At 36.6% G+C, this 27,184-nt stretch overlaps 2 protein-coding genes across 5 annotated transcripts in view; both read left to right on the forward strand.

The window, feature by feature from the left end:
• Nucleotides 1–1,633: 1,633 nt before the first annotated feature.
• On the forward strand, nucleotides 1,634–16,618 carry LOC113111546 (LIM domain-binding protein 3-like). Of its 4 annotated transcripts, XM_026276367.1 has the most exons (10): nucleotides 1,675–1,828; nucleotides 1,960–2,173; nucleotides 7,909–8,060; nucleotides 10,033–10,108; nucleotides 12,649–12,671; nucleotides 13,283–13,483; nucleotides 14,603–14,632; nucleotides 15,097–15,263; nucleotides 15,443–15,479; nucleotides 16,046–16,618. In XM_026276367.1, the coding sequence occupies exons 2-10, from the start codon at nucleotides 2,078–2,080 to the stop codon at nucleotides 16,140–16,142; spliced, it is 879 nt and encodes a 292-aa protein (XP_026132152.1). In that variant the 5' UTR covers nucleotides 1,675–1,828; nucleotides 1,960–2,077; the 3' UTR covers nucleotides 16,143–16,618. The 4 variants fall into 4 exon arrangements, with proteins under 4 accessions (XP_026132150.1, XP_026132149.1, XP_026132152.1 ...); XM_026276365.1 differs by lacking the exons at nucleotides 12,649–12,671; nucleotides 13,283–13,483; nucleotides 14,603–14,632 and adding an exon at nucleotides 10,635–10,945 and having other exon boundaries at nucleotides 1,634–1,729; XM_026276364.1 differs by lacking the exons at nucleotides 12,649–12,671; nucleotides 13,283–13,483; nucleotides 14,603–14,632 and adding an exon at nucleotides 10,635–10,945 and having other exon boundaries at nucleotides 1,673–1,828.
• A 1,124-nt stretch (nucleotides 16,619–17,742) lies between these two features.
• The window catches only part of LOC113111548 (bone morphogenetic protein receptor type-1A-like), a 38,584-nt gene continuing 29,142 nt past the window's right edge, over nucleotides 17,743–27,184 (forward strand). The window contains exons 1-2 of the mRNA XM_026276370.1: nucleotides 17,743–18,066; nucleotides 25,264–25,392. The gene's annotated coding sequence lies outside the window, so the exon portion shown is untranslated. The remainder of the gene's footprint in view (nucleotides 18,067–25,263; nucleotides 25,393–27,184) is intronic.

Below are 27,184 nucleotides of genomic sequence, written 5' to 3' on the forward strand. Positions count from 1 at the left end.
TCCAGAATAAAAAAAGAAAAAAAAAGCTTTAAAATAGCACATACGTTTAGTACCAGACAAGACATGATACTCATTAATATTCAACAGTTTTGTCTTTCCACCTTAGCACTTTAAATGCCTCTGTTACTTCAGTAGTATTTAGTGAAAGACGCATCAATAATATCTGCAGTAATATGTCAATTGTTCATAAAAATGGAACGGAAAATGTAAATGCAGGAGTTGTCACACTCACAAGTGTGAATTTGAATAATGACACAGTAGGCTAAAGTAAATAAATAAAATACAAATCTACCATGTCAGTGGATGAATACAGAGATTAAAGTTCGTTTATGGCTGAGGGTGAGTTTTACTTTTTTCTTAGAGCTGCATTGTTTGTAATAATAGCTATTGTGTGTGTGTTGTTATGTAACATGATGAAGCTTTCTGGAATGCTTTCTATACTTGTCACTCTAGAGAATAAGATTCAGTCAGAGTGAACTGGCTAAATAATACCTGCGATCCTTCACAGAAACACATGAATGGAAAGAATGACAAGTGGATGTCCTGTCTTCCTGTGCCATTCATGTATTGACAGCATCAGTTGTCTTCACTGATAGTATGTGCCTTTCAAGCCACTAGATGACAACAACCTGGAATCAGGACAAGGGTAAATCTTTTATTTTCCTATCTAAAGGGGACTGTTTGGTTGTAGTGTACTTCATCATTTTGAATATGTTCGTTCTCCTCTCTGAATCCAACAGAGGTCCCGTAGTGTATTTTAGTACAGCGGAAAGCCATTGTGCAAATGAAAAGCTTGTAATCCATTTGTATGAATCAATGCCAATGAGGAATCAGCTTCACATGATGAGGTCAAGGTTTTGCTGGTTATCTAATTAGATACTGTAGATGATGCAGTCACACCATGCTGTAAAAAAAAAAAAAAATCTTAAATTTAACATGTGTAAATGAGGTTAATTTGAATTTTTTGTTCATCAAAAAATACTTGAAAAACAAGTATCACAATTTCCACTATCTTTTTTTAACATTGATAATAATGGCTGCTTTTTAATTTTACATTGTTGTTGATATTTTTTCAGTGTCCAAAGCGTTCTCTGTCTGCTGCCTTTGACGCCACAGCTCGTTTTTTTTATTTTTTTTTATAGCTCTACAGTCATTAGTCACATGCCATTTACAGCTTCTGTGATTGGCTCAAAAAAACCTTGCAGCAGAACCGAGTGCCCTGGCCAAGATGGAAGAACTTAAATCACAAAATTCTAGGAAGCCCTGCGGCAGCCGAGCATTTGCTACTGAACTGAACAGGAATCCTAACGGATAGATTTATTATGAAACTCCTTGTTGTACACATTGTAAAAAATCTGAAAGACAAGACCTTTGATGACAGTTATAATCAGTGACCCTCAATCAAATCTTATACAGCCACCGATTTGGATTCACACCCTAAAAGAGCTGCAAGATGACATTACGTCAGACTTCACACTAATGGCTCCTTGTTTATTAGTTGTTTCCCACTAGCTCTATATCCATGGTGCCCTATGAGTGGATGCCCATAGGAGCAGAGTGGAAAAATGTGTTACCCTAAGAAGAGGCTATATTCGCCATGTGAATCATGGGGGCTTGGTATCCAGGGGTGTCCCCTTACACACCATATAAGGGCCCCTGGGGCTTGAGTGTTATCGCTTTCAGCAGAAGGGATCTATTCTTAGGCTGTCTGTCCAGGCAATCCGAGCAGGCAAGAACTCTCCTCCTTCTGCTTTTAAAACTTTATTTTGTCAGTGTAAACAGGGGTAGGATTATACTATTTGTTCTTTTTAAGTCTGAACATTTTTTGGTATGTATTTTGAGTTGTGTTGATATGTGAACTCAGGTTCTGTGTGATGGTTGTATAATGACAGATGGCATAAGTTAATACATATTTTTTTCACTCTGTTGCATTTCCTGTCTGTTGTTGTTGTGTTTCAGAGGCTCCTCGGTGCCTGCCCGTACCTGGGTGTTTGGTCATCCCGACAACAGGGAGAAGAAAATTTAAGGAAAAAGAGGACTTTACTGACCCAAGAAGAAGCTTTTCACTCTCTTCAAAATGAGCAATTACACAGTAACCCTGTCTGGACCTGCACCATGGGGCTTCAGGCTGCAGGGAGGCAAAGACTTCAACATGCCCCTGACCATCTCCCGGGTGAGACAACAGCTCTGCCTTGTAGAAATAACAAACAAACCCAAAATGCTTTATTTAAACAAATGCCTACTTTGAATTTTTTTTTTTAAAGAAAGACAGAAAAACCTAACTACAGAGAATGTTTTGACATCTTTTTTTCCTCACTTAACAATGCAAATCGATAAAAGCTTTGAGTCAGACGGTATGCTGGCATTATGTAGCATTGTGTTGCAGCTGTTGTTGTATTGGTTATCATCCAAGCCAAAGAAAAAAAAAATCTCTAACCAGCTTTGGCTCTTTGGCTTGAGAGAAGTGTTGTGGTGCATTTACAGCGGAAAACTCTATGAATAGCAATAGATGATGCAAGCTTTAAGAAAATGAGTCTGTGAAAGGTGAGAAGCCTGGATGCATGCTACTTGTCTAGTTAAATCTCATTCACTTCAATTTGCCCAAAGTGAAAGAATTTACACGCTCGCTGTTCATTTATTACAATGATTCAATCTATTAAATGAAATGGAAAAAGGAGACTTTGCTCCAAACCTGTGTGATTGTCTTCTTTTTGTGGAACCCGAAAGAAGATATTTTGAAAAATATGTCAGTGTTATTTTAGACCCCATTGACTTTCATTGTACCTGTTTTCCAAAATATCTACTTTTGTATTCTTCAAAAGGAAAAAGGTCAAATAAATTTGAAGCAACATGAGGGTGAGTAAATAATGACAGAATTTTTATTTTGGGGTAACCTATCCTTTTAACTGTAAAAGACATTAGCTTTTGGACGTCTGTAATTTATGCTAAGCAGACGTTGATGTCATGTTTCGTGGAAAGACGCTCAAATTCTTATTGCTGCTGGATGTTGATTCTTATTTCAGCTTTCGGTTTTCTTAGAATTCATTTTTTGATGGTTGAATGTTGTTTATTCAGTTGTTAAATTTGTTTACCTCACAAAAGAGGAGCAAAGGCGCATTGTCTTACCTTGTCTAATAGATCAGTAAGGTGTGCTATTGACAAATGAGCACCATTTATGACTCAGGGAACTGAATTGTTAATTTAATTCAACTGTCTATACTTCAAGTGTGCTCATTCCATGGCACCCAAAAAATCCTTTTTGTGTTAGCGGATGGATTCAAGGATGGCGTGTCCAAAGGCTCAGAGAGATTATATTTTCCTAACAGAGAGTGAGGTGATTTTCTCTCGGCTATGACGAGAATTCACTGCCGCTGTATAATCAGTCAAAGGCAGTTTAGCCCAGTTTGTTTGTTTCATAGCTGTCACCTTTCTTGACATTTGATTTGGTTTCACTTCAATAAATTTGTCTGGAAGCAATTACAGACAGGACCATCACACCTGGAAACTTTATCTCCATTGTTTGGATTTCCATTACTTTTCTAGTCAGCTTTGCTGGTGGCACACGGTTTGATGCTGTAATCAGTGTCAAACCTGGCATCCGTCTGGATTTTATAGTCTCTCCCGACCCAGCTGTCACTGAATATGGAGGTAGATTAAAATGTGGGCAGCATATTCGTTTCATTTTTCATGCAAGCTATGATCCATATTTAAAATGTCCTGGCCTCAATGTAACAGACATTGGAAAATGACAACACTAATATGAAGACCATGTTAAGTGAGTGACAGAACAATATGAAGTTGTTAATATGTGTGTGGGTTTCCTAATAAAACATTTCAGGCTAATTTTTAATAATAATTAAAAAAAATGATAGAAAATGCATTACAAATAAATCACTTACATCACTGTCTCAAAAAAAAAGCTCTTTGGTAGCTAATGATAGCAATTGATGACCACTTTTGGCCCGTGGTTGCAATGCCTGACTTATGGTCACTGATTTTAGCTTAGCACTAAAGGTCAGACCTGCAGAAATACATGCGGGTGCCATACATGTGAAGAGCACAGAAACAATAGACACATGAGGTCATGGTGAATTTAAATATAGTCGCAGGAAGAACGATTATTATTGAAGTTGTTAGTTAATTCCATTGAAAACACTTCCACAGTTGAAAAATATATGGGAAACTGGGGCTATTGTCACACTGAGACATTATTGAAAACATTTGCATTTAAATCATTCTTGCGTTTCATGTTTTTGTTAACCAAAGTATTGTGTTAAAAAATGCAAAGAGCAGAAATGATGAACCTCTGATGAATAAATTCTGATAAGACCATACACACAGTCAACTTGATAATGATGCATTTAAAATTGGAAGATTTTTAGTGACTCTGTAAGCGCCGAACAGCTTGAGCAGTGTTGCTGATAGCAGAAAGTATTGGCCCTAAATGTCCTCTCAGAGATCATTTCCATTATTATATATTGTTTCGACTGATATAGAAATCCAGCTCTGCAAATTGCCAATATTATATTCTGTAAAGCGTTTCATAAAGTCAATGACAAAGACAGTCCGTGAAGTCATTTGTGATGTATTATATGAAGTAATTTAACCGCTGATTAATCTGTTTAGTGATGTCCCCAAATCTTTTTTGCTTCATTCTGTTGTATTTTAATGTCCACATTGTGTCTCCGTGTGTACGGCAAATTTATAGACCTCATAACATGTTCAATTCTACTGCTTTCTAAGCTCTTGAAGGTCTCGATCCCTGGCTGCAGTGCTGTAGGAGTTCAGGCTGAATTAAACTGAGGTCAAGGCCTTTCTAACACAAACGTGGACAGCATCAGTTATGCATTTAGCCTGTGCTGGAGCATAGCAGATAAAAATCAAATGAACAAACTGTCAGCTGCATTCAGAGCCTTGCAAATACCCAAAAGTTCCACAGATAGTCCAGATCATCACCCCAACCTTTGCTTTTAATCAGAACAGTGCAGGAGCAAAAGACAATTAAAGCTGGCATTTACAAAGACCTGCCTGATAAATCACAGTGCCAACAGCGCCAGGTCACAGTTTCCTCGCTAAGGTTCTACTGGCAGATTCTACAACAATTTCTCAACAATCTGAGCTAAACAGATGCTTTGATCGAAAACTTGAAAGACATGTTGGAACACCATATCTGTGTTTGACATAAATGTTAAGATTTTTAAGAACTAATGTGAGAGGATGGAGCTCTTCAAGTTAAGACAGTTGCCATCTGGATTAGATTTCAATAAACAGTCACAATGTTTCAAATGTTTTCATATGGATCTTAGCGGGTCATTAGATTTATCATCTGCTGAAGTGAGATTGGCAGCTTAACGACTTAAATGAAATTAACAGCTGTTTTTTTTTCTTTGTGCCTGTTATCCCTCTTGACATTTAATTCTACACTTGTGTATGATTAATATTACATTCATGTATAAATTAATTAAAAGTATGTTTAGTTCAAGGTGGCAGAAGATACATAAGAGATATACGATTTGTCTTCTAATGCCATAGCTTTCTCTTAACTTAACTCATTTTTTCATACTTAAAACACTGCCTTCATTTAATTTACATTAAAAACAAGGAAAGCATTATAGCGGACAAATTGAACCTGTGATTGAACAGTGATTCTTGCTGTGAGTGCCTCTCAGTTCAGTAGACCGGAGTGTAATGCCTTTCTTACGAAAGTAAAAAATATATATTTTTTTTTAATTATGCTAGCACCTAAGACACACCAGATGTAAAACTGAAACATTTTTCCTTGATTGTCCTACCTAAAATTGGTATTTTATTCATTCAGTAGCTGATTTAGTTTGACACTTGCATGATCACCAACCATATTTCAGTTTGTCAACAATGATATAGCATAATTAAAAGGTATAGTTTTCGCATTACATCTGTGGTGTAGTTGTTGTGAGGAAACATCTCTTTACAATGATGAACACAGTTATATTTCACATTTCAATTTATTTTATTAACCATTTAAAATTTAAATAAAATAAATCATGCTATGATTTGGTTTGATAAAATATATATTTATTATTTACTTTAATATCTAAAAGGATTGATTAATGTACTGTGTAGTAAATTCTATGAAAGGGCTATTGTGTGTGTGTGTATGTGTGTGTTTAATTAGCCTTTCACTGTCATTCAGTATGCAGCATCATGATTGAAGCGTTGGTAAAGCAGCGGTCTGTTAGCTTAAGTGAAATGTGAAAAGTGATGATGATTTTTCTCATCTAGCTTGTAGGACCCCTGACCAGTGAAGCATGCAGTGGGATTTAATTCCATAATAGCCAAGAAGAAGTATGTCTCAGCAGTAAAGTCTGGGAAATGCAAGCAGTGATTCATTATACAGGTGTAAAAATGCCTCTATCTGAATGCCTGACTATGAATCTTTTCCAGTGAATCCTATCCAGTGTATTGAAATATATATAAATATTAGAAATTTCTTTGCTGATTTGGAGTTTAGAGCAAAAGTATATCCCATATACTTTTTCTAATTGCTCTTTATGGATTCCAGTTATTTTCAGGTTAATCATATGCTTTAGTGTTCTTAATGCACCTTCAGACATTATACTTTGTTTAGCAGTTGGGCATTTACTAGGAGAACATTTCAAGAAGGAGAGCTCTTTCAGAAACATGTATATGTGTGCGTGTTGAGTAATGGCAGCAGGTGGGACGGAAGGGTTGGTTGCAGGGCCCCAGAATGCAGGGTCCAATTGAGAGGCAGGGGGCGTCAACAACAAGCTTTATTTTTAACATTTTAATGAGCTGCCACTGACTTGTTGCAAAGATGGGATTTCAATCTCCATTGCTTGGTTTCTGAGCTCAAATAAAAAAAATGTTTTAAACATATATATATATATACTACTGTTAGTCCTTAAGTTTGATTGACAGATCAGCACAATAATGTTGATATACAGTAAACAATGCTGACTTTTCTAATTTTATTTCACTATGCTTCTATATAACCCCTGACAAACTGTCAGTCTTTATATTAATTTTGAGGATTTTGCACCTGTATATGGCCACAAGTGAGTCACTGAATCATTTATTCATCTGATTCTTTCAGGATCAAAATATCCTGAGTAGATTTTTGAACAATTTATTCATCCAATTCAATCAAAACACTGATTCATTTAAGAATTAAACGTTATGAGTCGTTGAATCACTTACTCAACTGATTCATTAACAAATAGATTTTTTTTCACAATCAAAGATATGTTTTGATTCGTGTTAGATGCAAATTCAGAAACATTTGTATTACTGTTTAGCACACGTCACTTATAAATTCTAATCACTTCATTCTAATTGAAGACATTTGTTCAGATGTATGTCTGAAGATACAAAAGAACTAAGCTGCAAATAGATTCTCTGAGCCAATATTTCAAAAGAAATCTCACTAAAGAAGAGAATATCGTTTATGTTTGGCATGGCTTATATACAAACTTGAAAAGCCCTCCAGTGCTTCTGCCCACTGTACTTACACAGCAATGATGCTGTTGTTTTTACAATAGCTCTTGCTGGATGATCACTCAAGTTACACTTCTTCTCATCGTTTAATGATTTTCACAGGTTATCAAGATCCCAAATGTAGTAACTTTAGTTAAAGCATTTTTTTTTTTGTGAAAAAGAGAACATTGTTTGTGTTTGGCTGCTCAGAATCAGCTAATGCACTTAATAGTGACAAGTTATCAGTTACATTTGACTGATGTTCCATGCAAAAATGTGTCCTGTAGCAAGCATAGTACATCGATTGTAATTATCAATAAACAAACAAACAATACAGAACCCGTTTCTATAGCCATGATGATTTTCCATTGGATTCTTTTGTGTGGATAAAATTCAATCTGTGCTGTCATTTGTAACTGTTATCTATTTCCACAGATCACAGCAGGCAGCAAGGCAGCAAGTGGAAACCTCAATCAGGGTGACATAATCACAGCGATCGATGGGGTCAGCACTGAGGGCCTGACCCATCTGGAGGCCCAAAACAAGATAAAGGCAGCCACCACCAAACTCAACCTCACCATGCAGAGGTAAACCTTAACACCACCAGAACCTTTTGAAGCTTGTTATGTTTTGGATTACTTTTTTACTTTATATTCATTGGCGAATGGCATTTCCTAGAGGGCATCAGCAATGCATCTCATTTACTTTGGCAGCAGACAAGTCTTCCAAGCAAACAAAGTTATCTGCAATTAAACAGCTCTAAGAGTGATAAAAGCAGTCACAGTTGAACTTACACAGACTGAGAGTGACAGTTAGCATACAAATATACTGACAGGACAATTGAACTCAAAAATGTGTCTGTGATAAATCACCTGGATATCTGGTGTTTAGGGGTAAGGAGAAATTACATTCAGAAGGCTCTTTATATAGCTTTTTAATATAGTTTATTAATTTAGCTCGGACACCCCAAAGCCTCTATCCGAAAGAAGATTAAGTTCTTTCATCTGGTCGCCTACACTACAGCAAAAGGAGGAAATATTACTCACGAAGATACCTCAGCAACCCTCTGACATTTCTTAATGCAGGCTCTAGTGTTCACATAAGCTACTCCTCCATCTCTGTCTTTCAGTTGTGAGTGATTTAGAGAAGCTTAGTTGATTCTTCTTATTTATTGACAGCAGCCAACCACCTCTATTCGTTGGAAGAAGGTGGAAGACGTTCTCATATACATGTGGATATATTAGTATTATTGTATATTATATGGTAGATAGATACTGGCTGCATTTCATTTGATTTGGTAGATATAATAGATTTATTATTGACCGATTTATGTAAATCTTTCCAAGCTCCTCTCCAGTCAAAATCATCTCAGGAGGAGTGACAGGGTACACATGTCTTTTCAGCAGTGTGCTTTCCCTGGACTTCACTTAACAGATTCTGAGAAATGTATCTCGCCAAGTGGCTTGTGAAGAGCCCCCCAGTGTTACTGCTTTTTACAGCAATGCTACTGGCGTTTCACAAGATACTCACTCAATGAGTGCTGCTTCATGTTGTTGAAGATTTTATAGGCCAGCAAATTAAAACATGACATGATTTAAGTTCCTGTCCACAGGGAAATGGTCAAATTATAAGTTTTTGGTGATTCATTGTAGCCTTTTTGTCTCTGATTTAATGAGAATGGTGTCTTTGAGACACAATTTTTTGGGTCTGAAGATCTGTCTATATTAATAAATACAGTTATACTGTGAAATACTATTACACATTTCAAGATAACTGTTTTCATTTTAATGTATTTTAAAATTGACTCCAGCAAGTTGATGCCACATGTAACCATGACTTTCTTAGATAAGCAGAAAGTTCAAAAGAACAGTATTTATTTGGAATAGAAATCTTTTGTAGCAATGTAATTGTCCTTGCTATGGCTTTTGATAAATTGAATGCATCCTTACTGTTTAAATCGTACTAACCCCAAACTTTTTAACTATAGTGTATTTATATAATTATTATCTTTATTTTACATAAATTAAAGACTTTTATTATAGAATCATATTTAAAATTGTGACGTATCTCTACACCACTAATGAAAAGGGGAAATTTGTGTCATTGGACATGTGTTTGTATGTATATATATTTATATATATATATATATATTCTAAATAACTATGCGAAAAAATATTTGTAATAGAGCACCTTAAGACACTATTCTATCTTGACATATATCCTACATACTGGGCATTTTTATTTAACCACTGGTAATAGAAATATGATTAATTAAGTTAAAAGTCAAAAGTTTTTACTGGAGTTGAATTATATATTTGTGTCTATGTTGTGCTACAGCTATATGGTCAGTTAAAAGTGCACTTACTCATAAAATGTGCTATAATTGCTATCATTTTTGTTTAATGTGCATTTAAATCACTATAATTAAAATGACAATGAAGCATTAATGCTTACAACCAATAATTAAACATATTAATAATGTACAAAGGGACTCATGAAAACAAAAGCCTAATGTTTTTGCATGATTGACCTTTGCTTTGAATTTTGTACTGGTCCCAGGTCGAGACGTCCCGCTCCTGTACCCACAGCCACTCCAAGAATGGACTCACCCATGCCAATTATCCCTCACCAGAAGGTAAAGTCGTGTTCTGTCCATCTGTTCCCTATGCCAAATAGGCACAGTATACAGACTGGTTTATGCCATCTTTTGATATTTTATCAATGTGGTGTAAAATATAGCTGGACAGTGTGGAGGGGATAAATATTTTTATATAAGTTTTATATAATATATATTTTTTGTAATAGGCCAGCCATTTCTTTATAATCCTCTTTATCAGTCACGGAAGTTTCCAACCCATATCATACAAAGAAGGAAAAAAGTGGAGGGATTGTGAAAACAAACATTCTCTGTAAAGCCGACACTTAACTCCCCCTACAGGCATTTGTTGGTCAAGCAACAGTAAGCACTTCATTTGAAAGCCTCACAAGTTTCCTGCTGGTCCAGTACTCGTTTGGATTGTTGTTGCCAGATTCATTCTGATCTAGGGTGCTTCTTCAAGCCTCATTTGCCTCTTTTCTAACATTATCTTTCTTCTATGGTTTGCCATTGTGGCTAATGGTTCATTTTGTTTATCTGATCTAATGGTTTATTTTACACTAAGGAAACCACTGACACTGAGGAAGGAGAAGATGATGAGAAACCTGTCAAAAAATATGGCATCCTCCTGGCCAAAAAACCTTCCAAAAAATCTCTAATTCCAAACACTGAGGAGAAACCTCAGGAGAACCTCCAACCTGCAATTCATTCTCCTGCTAAAAGCCCTGTCCCTATTTATCTGCCATCCGGGCAAGGGCCAAAAACCACCCCAAACCAGACAGGACAGTATAATTCTCCCATAGGCCTATATTCAGCAGAAACTTTAAGGGAAATGGTCATGCAACAAGACAATCTAAATGGCGTCCCACTGCTGGGGTAGGTAATGTGATCCCTTACCCACAAATCTGTATCTTAATGAGCACATCTAGCAAATCTGCTTTAACAAGGCATTGGCTAGCCTCACCTGTATCCCAGCATACCTTTAACAAAACTGTGGTGAAGAATACTCAGAACATTCTGTCATTAACTCTGCACATTCCACTTTCACGTGCAACGGATCAGCTGGGAATGTGCTTGGCAGAACTGGGACCAGTTGTCCATAACACTCACCTGACCCCCGTCCTGCAACACGAGCAGGGCCTGGCCGAGTCATATCTGTATCTATGAATGTAAGCTGCTTCCAAATGAAAACATACTAAGGTTATTTTAGTCGTGTAAGAGCTACATCTCCTGCAATTAGATGAGGATTGCCAAGCTTTTATAAGTTTGCTTATAAATAATGTCAACATGTTAAAGATGGTGCTTTTTGAACGTTTTTATGTGTTGGCATCATTCATTAGCTTCATAAGAGGTCTTCCTAAATCATTGTCACAGCAGTGTATCTTGTCTTTCCAAAAACATGTGAGGATATTCCCACAGGGCCCAAGTTGAGCTGTAATTGAACATGGGTGCAAATGTGCGCTCGTTGGCTCTTTTAACCTGCTCAGAATGTCACAGCTCCTGTAACAGTATATACCAAATGAAGTCCTACCGCAATGATGCCGTCACGTATTCCATCCTCTATTTGCAGCCCACAAGGAACAGAATTCCCACTAGGCAACATCACGTGCACAGCTGAGAAGGGCACGTGCATCCATTGACTGTTCATCTTGTAAATCTAGGTGTATGAGTCTGATATGTACTCTCTAAACTTTGAACCTTGTTGTGAGGCAACTAGCAATATATGACTTTGAGCTGTGACTGGTTAAATGGTATTTTACTAGGGTTATTTTATATACTGTTATAGTATTTATAATGTTTTTATTTATAGCTTTTATTTTTTAGATGCTATATATTTTCAGTTGTAATGTAAGGTTTAATTTGTTTTAAGCTTTTTTTTACTTAGCTTTTAGTTTTAATCATTTTAATTCTTATTTCTTGAGCATATTTCTGTTGGCTGCCAAGGCAGTATTTCTATATTACTAATTTAACATTTATATTCTGTTATTTCTGCTTTATTTCAATGAACATTTTTTTTTTCTCCAGTTAACAATAACACAACTGGATTGGTTATTTGGTTTAATGGGAGTATGAGTGTTATGTAGCTCCAGTGTTTTCCGTGTGTCCCGCTGCAACCAAACTGTTCCAGTAAATCAGTCTGTTCTAGGAACAAAGCAGGAGGTCATTCTTATGAGAAATATGACCAGTAATAACCATCATCTACATCATGGCACAACAGATTTTTTTAAAAATTCCTGGTTTGAGGAAAAATTTGAGGAACACAAGATAAGATATTTTGCAGAACCTGAGACAATTTTCACTGTATCTTGTTTTTGTGTTAAAAAATGAGAGTCATACAGGTTAAATTACGTAAAAAGTGAAAATAACAGGGTGAGCTGTCCATTAACAGTTTAAATATATTCATATTTCAGGTTCAAGTTCTTTAGACATAGTGAAGCATTTGCTTTCTATGTTGTTGTTTTTCTCTGCTAGTTTACATGGACATGAATTCATTATCATTCCGCACACTGCTATATCAAGGCTAATACTGCCTCTTTTGTTTATCTTTTTTCTGTCTATATTCCTCTATGTCGTCTCAGGTCATTGCCAACACAGCTGCCAAGTCAGTAACAGTTTTGAATATAAAATCTCCAGAGTTGCGTGTGAATCTGTGTGTTCTGGAGCATGGCCACATGCAGTACTGTGGTTGTGGTTTGCATGCTTACATTTTCAATTCCAGAATGTTCAAAATATATTTTGAACAATTTGACATTTCGGACATGATTAAATGTTAAATGCTTTTGAGTGAAGTGTTTAAACTAGATACATCTGTTGCTGGGTTTTGGCTATAGTTTTATTGTTCAATGCGTCTTTGCATGTTTTATTGTTATTTATTTATTGGAGTATCATAATGAGAACTATTGCATGCTGTGTGCATTTTTACTACTAGGAAGCCCAGAAGCATCTTTTATGCAGGACATTGTGTTTTTTTATATATATATATAATGTACAACTAATGCCTGGTGCAAACTATTTAACTTCAGATACATCTAAACCAGTAATGCAAAACTCATTACTGTTTAATGATACTGATGCATTAGGTAAGTCAAGTCTGTTCTCACTGTCAAATCTTATCTATCTCTCTATTTTCACTGATATTTCTGGCTCCTCACCATCACCCACCCGCCTCTCCACTATTATACCCCTGACACTCCCACACCTGAACTCTGACAGCCAAGAGTATGTTCCCAGCTTCAACCCCATCGCATTGAAGGACTCAGCTTTGTCAACTCACAAGCCTATCGAGGTCAAGGGTCCTGGTGGGAAGGCTACTATCATCCATGCTCAGTACAACACTCCTATTAGTATGTATTCTCAGGATGCCATTATGGATGCCATTGCTGGTCAGACCCAAGCCCGAGGAAACGAGATGAGGTAGGTCTTCCATTCCTGTCCAGCACTTTTTACTACACTGATGCTTAGGTGACAGCTGAGGTAAGTGATGCAGTGGCCCCAAAATGGAAATTTACACCAAACTATAGCATTAGAAACAGTGTTAAATTTCAATATTTAATGCAGTGATGTTTTTAAAGGAATAAGTTCACTCAAAATGTAAATTCTGTTATTATTTACTTACTCTAACTCACAATTCAGACTTTTTTCACTGAATTTTGAGTTTATATCATGCAATTCTGAGTTCATATCTTATAATTTTAAACAAAAGAAATAAAGAAAGAAAAAAGACTAAATTTTTCCTGTGGCTGAAACAAGCCTCACTACTGCTCTAAGCCTCACTACTGCTCTTTTCAATACAATGAAAGCGAATGAAAACATGCCACATGAATAGCTTCATCCTTTAAATGACTTGATTGATCCAGTATCGAAGAGTGGTCTGGGAAGCATTTCTCAAAAGCATTGGGAGCCTAAGTAGACTGTAGTAATCATTAATGCCAGTGGTTTCTACGGTCTACTTAAACGTAAAAAGGTTTTTGAGAAGCACATCCCTGAGCGATATATTCATGAATTAGATTGATCTGGTTCTTTCACCTCACTAACTAAACGATCAGGTTGCCACAGGTTTAACAGTCCACTTGATCTAAATGTTATAAGAAAACAACAGAATTTCTGAGTGAACTATTCAAGTGTCTAAATACATTTTAGGATCACTGTATTTAGCAATGTAAGAAAATTATTATGAGTATATTGTTATGAGATGTTAGGAAAAGAAAGGTATTCCTTTACTGCATATATTTGTATGCAGTTCAATGATTTTGATTACAATGCAATTCTACTCAGTTTGCAGTGTTTATAACAGTAAGATCTCATTATCGCTCATCTAGCCTGGGCTGATTTCAGGCTTCTACAAAGTCATATGTATCAGCCTCATTTGTGCTTTTCCTCCCTCTTCTGCTTGCAATTATGTCACTCCATCCACAACCAATTGCCTATTCCTCATCACTCATCCTCGCCTCACCCTCACTACATTTCCCCTCCTTCCATGTGACACGGCTCTGACTTGCTCCCTCCCATCCTGGTTTATCATGTGATTTACAGTGGTGACGACTCCGCTGGATCTCCCTTGGCGTAAGTAGCCACAGTCTATTAGATCCATCACAGCCGCATTGCCTCATCTGTCATGTTATATTCTCTGTTAAAGGTTGATTGCATAAAAACTGAAGTGTATTTTTGGTAATTTTTCAGTTACCATGTTATACTGTTGGAAATATGTAAGTAAATGGAGTTCTATAAAGAAAAATAGGAATGTTCTGAGTATATCTGCCAGGGGAGAATTAGATAACCTCTAACATTTTACTTTCCATTCTCAGTTTTATCAAATCCTAACTCATTCTTTCATCACAGATCTCTCACTACAATAGAGCTGTAGTAAAATGATGCACATTTCCACAAATATGTGAATTAATCCACAGATAACTTCAAAGTTATAGTCTTTTAATATGATTTTGGTAGATGTAACTTGATGTTCCCAAATTCAGAGAAATCAGATGAACAACTAATCCTCTTTTCCATTTCTCTCTGTTGGGGAGCAGCTCACTTCCCATTAAAGACACTCTTGTGGACAGTGCTTCTCCAGTCTACCAGGCTGTGATCAAACCTGACAATAAGGAGATGGAGATGTCAGAGTGGGCCCGTCGTGCCGCCAACCTGCAGTCCAAGTCCTTCCGCATGCTTGCTCATATCACAGGAACGGAGTATAGTGAGTACAGCCTTTCTTTAACACACCACTGTGTGAAATGGAAACTGGTTTGAACTGAAAAGGCTGACATGTTTGCATGCTGACATTAGATGACAGTGATTGCATGATAAACATTGGGTTGTACATTATGTTTTGAGACCAGGCCTGTAACAACTGACTTTATTTTTTATTTATTACAGTGCAAGATCCAGACGAGGAGGCTCTTAGAAAATCAAGGTATTCCACATTGTCTGAGTTTTTGCTGTATTCAACCTTGTGAAAAAGTACACTTTACCATAATTTTTAAAGAGAGAACTATAATGGGGAAATTTATACTTTAAAAAAAAAAGTGCAAACTGAATGTAATGTTTTTGGACACGTAACTGCATGATATTTACAATAAAATAAAATGCATTATACAGTAGTTTAAATTATATTATATTAAATGCACTCTTCTCAGCTAAAGAGATTTGACCCACTAAAGTAGAACTTCTTTAGATGTAACTTTATAATGACTTCTAATGGTTTAAGTGTAAAGTTTTGAATGTACTAACAAGCATACTTAAATATTCTTTAATTAATCATCTATTTGAAACTTATATGTGTTTAAGCATTCAAGTATAGTAAATGTAATATAATTTAAGTAGGTATTACATTTAAGTACTGTGTTTTAGTACACTAAAGTGCACATTCAGAACAATTAAGCACACTTTTTGACAAGACCAGGTTGTAAACGTGTAAGATTCAAGCACAAACAGGTCTGTTGAATCATTTATTAATTCATTTATTTATATTTTCTACAGAGAGAAGTTTGAATCAGAGGTAAAAGGCCCACGATTTGCCAAACTGAAAAACTGGCACCACGGCCTGTCTGCACAGATCCTTAACATCCAGGGATAAATGCAAACCAATGTTACCGGAGAGAAGTTGAGGCAACAGTCAAGAAGGAAACCCAGAGGCGATGTAAAGTAGGGGTGTAAAAGGCAAAGAGAAGTAGTGTAGTGGCTGGAATGTGAGTTAGAGCTCCAAATTAGCTTGTAAGTGAACACACAAAGCTCCTGTGTTTGATGTTCATATGTCTATTTGTTTCATGTAACTTTCAGCCACTGAAACATAGTGCATAGTGCTCAGTTTGTCATTTTCTTTTTCATTTTATGTTTCTCTTTTTCTTCTCTTTTGGCTGCTCTATTTATCCTAAATTATTTCTGAATAATAAAGTGCCTGAATGATTTACTGATGTAAAGAACTAACCCTGAGAGAAATGATAAAAATATATGTACCGCATCCACTGCAATACACCACCGCACATATTGAAATACAAACCAAATGTACTATTGTTAATGTGAATAAAACATTATTACTTTTAACCAAATAAATAAAAGTGTCAGTGTGACTCGTTATTTACACTTTTGTTCCAAACTACTATGATTTACTTTCTTCTATGGAGCAGGAAAAAAGATTACTTTAACAGAATGTTCTGGCTGCTGTTTTCCATACAATAAAAGTGAATGGGCTTCAATAAATACAAAAAGCACCATAAAGGTCATTATTTCAAGTTTTATGAAACAGCTCATCAGTGATCAGTCACACACGAAACAAAGACCTCTGATGTTACTGCATTTCATTTCTTAATTTCTCTATTAGACAACTGTCCCGAGTCTTATTTTTTTAGACTTCTTTAACAAATTCAGCCACATTTAAATTTTAATGCTGAGAAGGTCAATATTTTTTTGCAAATGCAAATTTTTCAAATAAATGCTCCTCTGTTGCAGATGACCTGAAAAAAGCACCAGATTACACAAAATATTAAGCAACACAACTGCTTTCAACAATAGAAAATATTCTTAAGCACGAAATCAGCATGATTTCTGAAGGGTCGTGTGACACTGAAGACTGGAGTAATGGCTGCTGAAAATTCGGGTTATCTTCACAAAAATAAATTACATTTTAAAAATATATTAAATGTTTACTGTATTTTTGACCATATAAATGCAGCGCTGCCAATAATTGGATAATTATAAAAATAAAAAAAAATGAAAGTAAAAAAAAAAAAAACCTTACAAAGTCCAAACTTTTGAACAGATATGTACTCTTTAAAATGTCATAGTTCCTATAAATACATACCACATGCAGATTCTGGCAATATTCCTATTCACTCAGCCAGTTTCTGCAACACTAATACTGACCTGTGGATGAAATTAAAATTCAGAGTGATAAGTCGTTCACTCTTAGCTCATCTTTCATAGTTATTCTCACATTATGTGTACGTTTACCAATAGCCTATATAAAAACAGACATTTTTATCTGCATTTATATATTTATTATATCGCTTAGTCTTCATTAATAATATAAAAGTAAATATATATATATTTAAATATACTACTATATTCTTCTTCATATTGACAGCAGATGGCACCCGTGACTATCAGTTTTAGATGACTCCCTCACATTCATCCATCCTCTCCCTCTCAAGCGCGTCTCTCGCGCTTGTTTTTCACCGCGCGGGTCTGCGAGTAGAACGCTCGCGCTCGGCCGCGCTGCTGTGATTGGAGGACTGCGGCATCGCGCAGCTGTGATTGGAGAACTGAATCAGGGCTCATCGCGTTACGCTCACGAGAGGAATGTTCCCTTCCCTCTCACATAGGCATAACTAGAAAGAAAAGAACGAGAGAAACCGGGAAAACGTCCTCGAAAGCAGGAGAAAATCACCTAAAACCTCACCACTGAAATTCTGTAGAATTCACGCTTTGAAGTAGATCTTCGCCACGAGTCATAAGTCCTCATTTGGAAGGATTTTGAGTTGTTTGAGCGGCTCGTCAAATTGGTAAGTGGGAATTCCGGATATTTGCGTGATGGTTTTCTTTCCGGTAGTGGAGGGGGAAAGTTTGTTTCCTCTTGTCATGGTTTCGTTTTGCAAAAATGGACGCTTAAGATTAAGCAGACAATTAATACAATATCGAACAAAGGTATTCATTCATTATCTGCAGTGTTTCTACATGCCTCTCTACATACTGATACTTGTCTACTATTTTCTTATTCCAGCCATTTTTTCCACATTATATTCTCTATAAATTCAACAGCCGTGTTCTCATAAAAGTGAATTACTCCATTTTGTCTACATTGCCCGTGCCCAATATTGTTTATTATTGTGTGTGTGTGTGTGTGTGTGCGAGGTTGCTTTGATAACATCTGTGTTTGGGTTTTGTTGTCAAGTCCCAACATGCATCGTGAAAAATCACGTTGACTAACTTACCTGCTTGTGTTGTGTAGCTCGGATTGGCTTTTCTTTGCCAGTGGTTGAATTAAAACAGTTTGTCCTTGATTATAGAGATGTTGTCTTTTCATTAACTTTGCTACATTTGTATTGTAATTGGCAGATTACTCAGTCTTTTCTTTGACTGAATGTCGAGTTGTTTACATTCACGCTGTGAGTTTTTGTATGATCTCTTTTTTCCCATGCATTACTAGCTACTACAAACTTAAATATATTTATGCAATATTTTACATTAGAGATTTACAGATACGTAAATATTATTTTGTGTTAAAGTCTCCAATAACCCATTTCCCCCCTCCACAACTGTGGGTTTAATTCTGCTTGTTGACAATGATTTATTTCTGCAAAAATGTAATTGTTTTGCTCTATTTTTGGGGCTCTACTTTAAATCAGTTACTTTACCTTTGAATGCTGTTTTAATTATGCAATTTATTATGCATATATGACTGAATTGAAAACTTTGAATATAGGTATTCAAAGCTGATCACCAATCAGGATTACTTATTTGTTGCATATTTGCCTTACTTATTGAGATAAAAAACAAAACAAAAAAAAAACATTTTGTCAGTAAATTGATCTATGACATTTAGCCTATGTCTGCCTTTTTTTTTTTTTAACTCTTACAGGTTCAGAGAGGACGTTTAGAATAAAATATATATATATTTTTTGGCCCTGACCCTCCATAACACCCAGAGAATGAACATACCCATGATTAGTCCCAGGGGCAATAAAACACAGAGACGGAGATGAATCTCCTACGAGGAGCGAGGCAGTTCTATCCATATATCTTAATTTACCGTGGTATTGGTCTTTCAGATTTGTGGAGGGAGAAAAAGAGCAGAAAGCTCCAAATGAAAAACAGAGAACCTCAGAGAGGCCTGTGCTTGCTCTTCGCTCTTATGAGAAGCCCTCTCTTTTTTTTAGTGGCAGTGTTCGGAAATACAAATAGTCCTAGTGCCTACAGTTTATTTTTCCTCTTTCAATCTCGTCGTGAATACGAATAGTTGTTCAAGTAAACACAGGGTAATTCCAGCTACTTAATATCCTGAAACTCCTTGATTGTGGAGATTAGTCTTGTGAACAGATTTGAGATGGCATGTTGGCAAGTGTGAATAATGTTAATTGAAGGCAGACCATTTTCTAAATGGGGTCTTTTTATGCATGCCTGCAATAGGCTGTGGAGATTCCTGTTGCATGCCTTGCTCTAACAACCACATGAAGTCTCATGTAACATTGTGTGAAAACTATTGCGTGACACCTTAGAAACAATAGCTATTTAAACTCAGCGTTTTCAAAAAAGTTGTATGTGTATGTGTGTGTGTGTGTGTGTATATGTGTATATATGTATATATTTCATAATTTTTGTAAATTTAATTTAATATCTTGGAAATTGTTTTTCATATACCATTGTTCTGGATTCAAACAAAAACATCTGTAATTTTCATAATTTTTGCTCGTGTATATATATATATATATATATATATATATATATATATATATATATATATATATATATATATATATATATATATATAGTAAAAAAAAAACTATATCTTCTTTACTTGTGTAATTGCATACTTTAACTGAGTGTGGTAACTAGATTGTATAAATGCATAGATTGTTTAAATACAGAAGTATAATCGGGACTTGCCCTGAAGCATGTTTATAAGGTCAATCCTGCTCATAACATAGAAATTCACATTAACAATCTGTGTCAGATAGATTTGTCCTGTGCCTGTTCTTGATCATGAATCATTGGCGCCAGTTTGTTGTCATTTGCATCATGTTTTGTAATCTGCTGCCATTATTGTTAGTGCAAGATGTGGGTTAAACAACACTGATGACCCCAGCAGCACCCCTCCCACCTCCCACAGCACATGAAACCTTCAGCAATCTGAATGCTCCTGCAGCCACGGACCAGAAAAAGGCCTGTGCTCTGCTTGCAACTAAAATAGAAGGCCAGGAGTGGGAGGGGAAGAGAGAACCAAATCTAATTTTCTCCCTAAGAGCCAGGCTTTCTTTATTTATCTATCATTATGGCTGTATTTAAGGAGAAATGGTGGCCCACTTCCTCCATGCATGACACGTTCTTTATTTTTCAGCCTGTGGGCCTTCGTCTGGACCTAGAAGAGCCTCTCCTTGGAAAGGGGGGAGGAGAGAAAATGAGAATGAAAGGGAGGGAGAATGGAAATGGGGGGGAGAAAAGGAGTCAAGTTTCGTTGCTTGTGCACTGAATCAGACAAGAAAGCAATATCTCTTCGACTCAGACGTTACTTTTAAGCCACTTTTAATTGTATTAACAATTTTAAATGTTCCTGTGGCTCAGTGGTAGAGCATTGCGTTAGTAGCGCAAAAGGTCATGGGTTTAATTCCCATGGAACACACATATACTCGTTAAAAAAATAGCCTGATTGCACTGTAGGTCGCTTTGGATAAAAGCGTCTGCTAAATGCATAAATGTAAATTGTACATGCTTTCATTTGCTTAAAGGGATAGTTCACCTCCCAAAAAAAATAAATAAAATAAAACAAAATTTCGTCATCGTTTACTCCCCCTCATCTCATTCCAAACCTGTATGACGACTTCTCTGAAAAAAATTATAAAGATATATTGAAGAAAAGGAATTAATAAAGGTTTTGAAACTCATCATGAGGGGGAGTGATGACAGAGTTGTCATTTTTGGGTAAACTATTCCTTTAATACTCATTTTAAGAGCACACGTCCCCACTCTGTGAAATCTTTTCCCACTAAATGTTATCTTCAAACCTTAATGAATGCCAAGCCTGTAAATGGCCTGTATGCTGTTGGCAAGTGAAGAATGATTCTTTTAAGAAGTTTAGAAATAGGACAAAAATTGCTTCAGGTTGAAATAGCCCCCCCAAAATCTTGTTTGCTACTGAGAAGTGAAGCACATCTTTATGCATGCAGGTTGAGCTTGACATAATTTGGCGTATGCCTTTTAGAAAACAATGCACAACAATAATGCACTAAAAACTTGTTGTATGGGAAACCGCAAACTAAATTGGCCCTTGTTAAGCCCTTGCGCCCTCATGTCAATGTAGAGCTTTATGTAATACCTTTTTGCATGTCGCTCCATTTATCTGTCTCTGTATAGGAGATGCTGTGTCTTTCAGGAGCGTTTTGTTGAAGGGTGCAGTTGTGACCACACAGGACAATAGAACAGAATTGGTTGTGGTTAGCTGAGCTTGCAAAGTATAAACACATTCATTATTTGCCGTGCTAAGACCTCCAAATCTTAAGCACTACCATATTCTTCTGGTTCTTTATACCAGTCAGGTAGTGACTTGTTGCTGCTAGTGCCTGCCACTATGACCCCATGTTGGTGCTTTTATAGATCTTCCCATAATTGTAAGGTTTATTTAAAAAGCATTACATGTTCTTCTTCACGTAGTGTTTTGATTAAGTATTGGACATTTTCCCTCTGCTTTGCATTGCTAGTTATATTTGACATTTTATTATGGAAAGATCTTCCCAAACCATGCCGTCTGCATTTTTGCAGCGTATTATGTCAGGTCTGAGATGTGTTTGGCATCTGCACAGAACCACACGACTATAAAGAGGGGCATTTCCAGAGTCTGACTCTCTCTGTCTGAACTTTGCTTGTGCTCATAGCACTGCTGAACCTGAACAAAACCCTTAAAGGAACACTCCACAAAAAAAAAAAATAGGCTTTTTTTCCAAATCCGCTACAGTTGAGTTTTATAATTTTCGAATACATTCAGCCGAGCTCGGGTCTGGTGGTAGCACTTTTATCTTTGCTTAGCATAGATCATTGAATCTGACTAGACCATTAGCATCTCGTTTAAAAATGACCAAACAGTTTCTATATTTTTCTTATTTAAAACTCGACTCTTCTGTAGTTATATCGTGCACTTAGACTAACAGAAATTTAAAAGATGTTGTGATTTTCTAGACCAGTATGGCTAGGAAAAATACTCTCATTCTGGCAAAATAATGAAGGAACTTTGCTGCCATACCACGGGTGCAGCAGGCAAAGTGATATAGTCCCAGAAATAGTCCCAGCTAGGTAACTTCCAATAAGCCTATTTTCAGGCACTATATCATTGCGCCTGCTGTACCCATAGTACGGTTGCAAGGTTCCTTGACAAATGTTGCTAAACAAAATTTCTGTTCCAGAAAAATAATTAGTAAACAAAATAAAGAATCATATTTATAGAGAAAGTCATAGTATTAAAACATCCTTATGGTTTATTTGTAGACCTTGATTAAAAGTTTAAATTAATAACTGAATTAAACCTACAGATTAGAAATGAAGCTTGCATTTGTATGTTTTTCATTCAGCTTCTCTGCTTTTTTGTTATGTGCAATGTTGTTTTAAAATATGACTAAGTTAGATAAGCAGATTGGAGGAGATAAGGCTCGCCGAATACAGCACCATGAGCTATATTGTGTTTTCTGTTTCTGGGCTATAACCTAAATGAATGGAGAATGGCTGGTTGTAATTGAATGACTTCCTCCATAATAGGTTTCTGCTTTGTAGAGGAAATGAGTAAGAGTTCCTAAATGGTGAATATGAACAGATGTGTGACATGGTGGTCATCATCACTCAGCTATTGTAAACCCAGGGTTAATTATTGCCTTTATACTTTGCCAGTCGCACCTCTTAATGGACTGTTTTACTTTGATTCAGCACAAAAGAAGACATCTGGTTGTTTTTGACCGATAAAAAAAACACTGAATATGGTATGAATATCTTACCAATTTAAACAACTTTTTGTAGCCTTATTCTCATTGATGGTTGGTTTTAAATCATGCATGAAGCCTGTGGCTTTGACGGTAAACAAGTTTGCTGTCATTTCAAAAAGATCCTGACAGAGAAATTCAGCTGTTGGCTTCCCACGGAGCTGAATCGTGACTGAGTGCTCTCTTCAAGCTTGTAAAATATCACAAACATTAAGGAATATCATAACCACAGTGTAAAAAGAATGAGTGGGTGCTTTGTAGCTCTTTGCTGGCACAGTTGAGCCCTCCCTCAAGGCATCTGTGTTCTCATCCTCAGCGCCTCAATGAACCACGCTAACCTTCTCATTTCATGGGCTTTAATTTCAATTAGCTATGGCTGATCGTTCGCTTTGATCACATTAGTCTCCCCTTCGAGCCCCAACTGCTTTATATACACCCTCATGCTTTCCTGTTGGTTTTACTAAACCCTCGGGAATTAACAGCAATGATGGCATCCTCATATGATTGATTCCTACAGCTGTCCCTTATCTCTCAGCACTCCAAGAAAAAACAATGTCACAAATCATTGGACATGTTTCCGGTCAAGAGTTTTGAAGTGGATATGTGCAAAAGCCACTTTAATTAAAAACTGCAAAGTTCATAAAGCTATTAGCTAAATTGTCTTTTTTGATGAAGGCTATTGAAAAAATCACCCCTAAATCAACAGATTAAGGAAGAAGTCAACATTCCTTGGGAAATAAGTTATAATCCTCTTTCTCAGCGAGGGCAGTCGGGGTCAACTCCTCCTGGCACCTGTGTGGATCTAAATGTCTCAAGTGTGGTGACACTCTGTCTGAGGAGTGTTTCTGCCCTGCCTCGGACACTAATCCACAAGAAGCCTCAGTTCAGTTTAATACTAGAAGAGCAGCGTTATTAGAATCTCATGTGAACTAATCAGTGTTACTTGTGAAAGTTTGACATGAATTTTCTTGACAATTTTCTTAATTGGTTTTTAATTTCCATTCAAGCTTCAAGAGTATTTTGGTGTCAGTTTGTTGAGTTTGAAGTTCCCATATTTTAGCGTATCATGCTGTATCAAACCTTGCTTGCAAATATGGACTTCTAACAGAAGTCTAGACATGAAAGTGTAAACAAGAAAGGAATCTTAGGCTGCAATGAGTGAGCAGACAGAGAGTTTCCACTTTATTAGCAGTTTAAAGGTTGTTTTCAAAACTTTATCATCGACACACTATCTCTCTATGTAAACCCTGCCACTCTACAAAATCTTGCATTTATTTTTGACTGAAACATCCACATCTCAATCCAATAAACAACTGATGCATAGAACCAAATCCCTGCCCTACATTTTTTATTTGATAATCCATTACACTTGAATGTTTGTCGTATTACAGAAGAAAATATCTGTTACAGTTTAATCTTGACTTTAACTTTGACAACGTTCAAATAATTCTGAAGATGCAAAAACTTTCATTGGCTAAACTTTGATTTGGCAGCTGTTCAATTGTGACACACTAAAAGTGCCCTAAAGCAGTGCATGACAAATCATAAATACTATTTTATTATTCTGTTGGACTCTATGCACTAAGAAGTCGCTGACACTGACGTATTTCTCAAGCTTGATCCAACCTTTATAGATAGAATAATGAACAGGGGATCTGCTGTTTGTGATGCAACCAGATAATGATATTTCACTTTATGTGAGATCAGACGTTTAAATGCCTAATTTGGATGAATTTAAGAAAGTTAACTAAATGATATCCATCACTCTTGGATCTGATTCTGACCTTAGTAATGAGGAATTTGTTAGTGATTTGAAGACAACAGCCTTCCTCCTTTATCCAGAAGAGGCATGGCAGTTTGTATTTGATTTCCAAAGTCAGAAATTCTGGTTAAGCTCCTTTGATATGGTATAATTGTTGTTTGTGGGTGCTTTATGGTGTTGTGGCTTCCTAATGACATTTTTCTTTATTTTTTCAACAGATGGTTTAACTATCTCTTTCTCTGCTCCCCATTTCTTTTTAGGTACTACAAAGGTTTTTCACAGAAGTTTGTGGCTTTGCTCTGTGATCAGCTCCAGACAGAAGACTCTTAATGCTGATACCCAGAAGTCCCCTTCATCATCATGTGCTGCCACACTTGCTACCCTGTGAGGTAAGAACCTGATGCTTCCTCTTGAAGGCTCTTCTTTACTTTATTTCTCTTTCTCTGTGTTTTTTTGTGTTTTTATACTTTTTCTTTTGTAAATCAGGGTCTTTTGTGAAATTAAACTGTTGGTAAATGTTTGGAATGCTCTACTTTCTATTACCAGAGGGTCACCTCTTTTTCAAAGTCTGACTCAATAGCCAACTTCGTTAGTTAATGCTGCTATTTTTCTTTACTTCCTCCACCTTTGGCTGTATTTTCATGGGGAGAGAAGAAGCATACGGCAACCTTGATTACGAAGCTCAGAGATTAACCCTTAACCCTGTGCCTGAGACAGAGACAGACCTACGCAATCAGCGAGTTTCCTGTCTCATAATTATTGGTGCTTGATTGGTCTGTCAGAGACCAGATTCCCTGGAGCCCACCTCCACCGTTCCATTCCACATTAATGACCCATGACATATGAGAACAGTGTTTACATGCAGAACTCCATACCGCCACTTTGAGGGGATCACCGTTGGGATTTTCTCAGATACTTAAGGGCTTTACTTTTGATTAGACTGTACTGCAAGTTTAGATGTTGCTCAGAGGCATGGGTCAATCAGTGCGTGATGTAGTGAATCCTATGGACCTGGGATGTTTACATGGGGCGGTGGGATGGTTGGCTGGAGGGAGGGGCTGTTCCACTCAATTGCAGCCACATGTTTGCAAAGGATGTGGAGCTGAACGAGGCTGTGTGATCTGCCAGGCTTTAAACAGGGCCTTTGCCTGTGGGCAGCTCTAAAGTTTTCCAGCGCTTTCCTCCAGCCTCTTCGTTACTGTGGTTTCTAGGCAAACACACTACCCTGTTGCAGTACAATTTTGCTTTCATAAACTGCACTCGGGCTGCCTGAGATTCTCATACAATTGCTCCAAATCTGTTCTTGTACACACACTAACACACAGACCACACACATATAACTAAGTTATACTGAGATGGGGCATGGAATATTTCATATGTGCTGGCGTACATTTGCAAAAAGCAGAAGCAGGACAACTTTCAAACATGCACATGAAGCATAACAGAAAGTGACATTGTCAACTAACTCTGGTTTTTGTTTGTATTGACCACCTATTTTATGTGGTCTTCTGTTTTAACCTTTTTTGACATCTTTTTTGGGTAGGAGTGCCTGTAGTGCAACTGTTGCTAGACGAAGCAGAGCTGCACTTCTAGTTTTTGGATGTTGAACTGGCATGAATTCACATGGACTAAATGGTTTACATTTTAAAAAGTCAAATTATTGTTTTGTTCCGACTAAAACTGAAGTTTTAAAGTGCGAATAAACAGACTGATTGTTGGATCAAGGATCAAAGTGTCCAGATGTCACTCTTTGACTGAAGAACAAAGGTTTGTACTGTTCTTCCTGATGCTGTAATTAGATAAAAAGTCAGTGTCACGTTGTAAAATAACAGACATTTAGTAGTTCAAATGATTGGCATTTTTATAGAAAATTAAGAGAGGTTGATTGACCTACTGGCAAAGTTCATCCAAAAATGGAAATTCTGTCATTTATTCATCCTCATGATGCTCCAGACATTTATGACTGTCTGTCTTTTCTGGGCATAAAAGAATATTCTGAAGGTTCCTTACATTGAAAGTCAATGTTGTTTTGGTAGTTTTATTGTATGACCAAAAACATCTGAATCAGTTTTACAACAGGTTTGGGATGACTTGAGGTGATTAAATGTTGACAGACTTTTCATTTTGAGTCTATGATCCATTTAGAGGCATGCAGCTTTCTTAAAAATGTGCCTTTTTAAT

Source organism: Carassius auratus, chromosome 12 (assembly GCF_003368295.1).
Source record: "Carassius auratus strain Wakin chromosome 12, ASM336829v1, whole genome shotgun sequence".
In the NCBI taxonomy this organism is placed as follows: Eukaryota; Metazoa; Chordata; class Actinopteri; order Cypriniformes; family Cyprinidae; genus Carassius; species Carassius auratus.

Bases quoted from the DNA above. Each gene is read 5' to 3' on its own strand.
- LOC113111546 (XM_026276365.1), top strand. From the start codon at position 2,078: ATGAGCAATTACACAGTAACCCTGTCTGGACCTGCACCATGGGGCTTC. The intron at 2,174-7,908 runs GTGAGACAACAG...CTATTTCCACAG, and splicing joins TGCCCCTGACCATCTCCCGG to ATCACAGCAGGCAGCAAGGC. The intron at 10,946-15,096 runs GTAGGTAATGTG...GTTGGGGAGCAG, and splicing joins AATGGCGTCCCACTGCTGGG to CTCACTTCCCATTAAAGACA.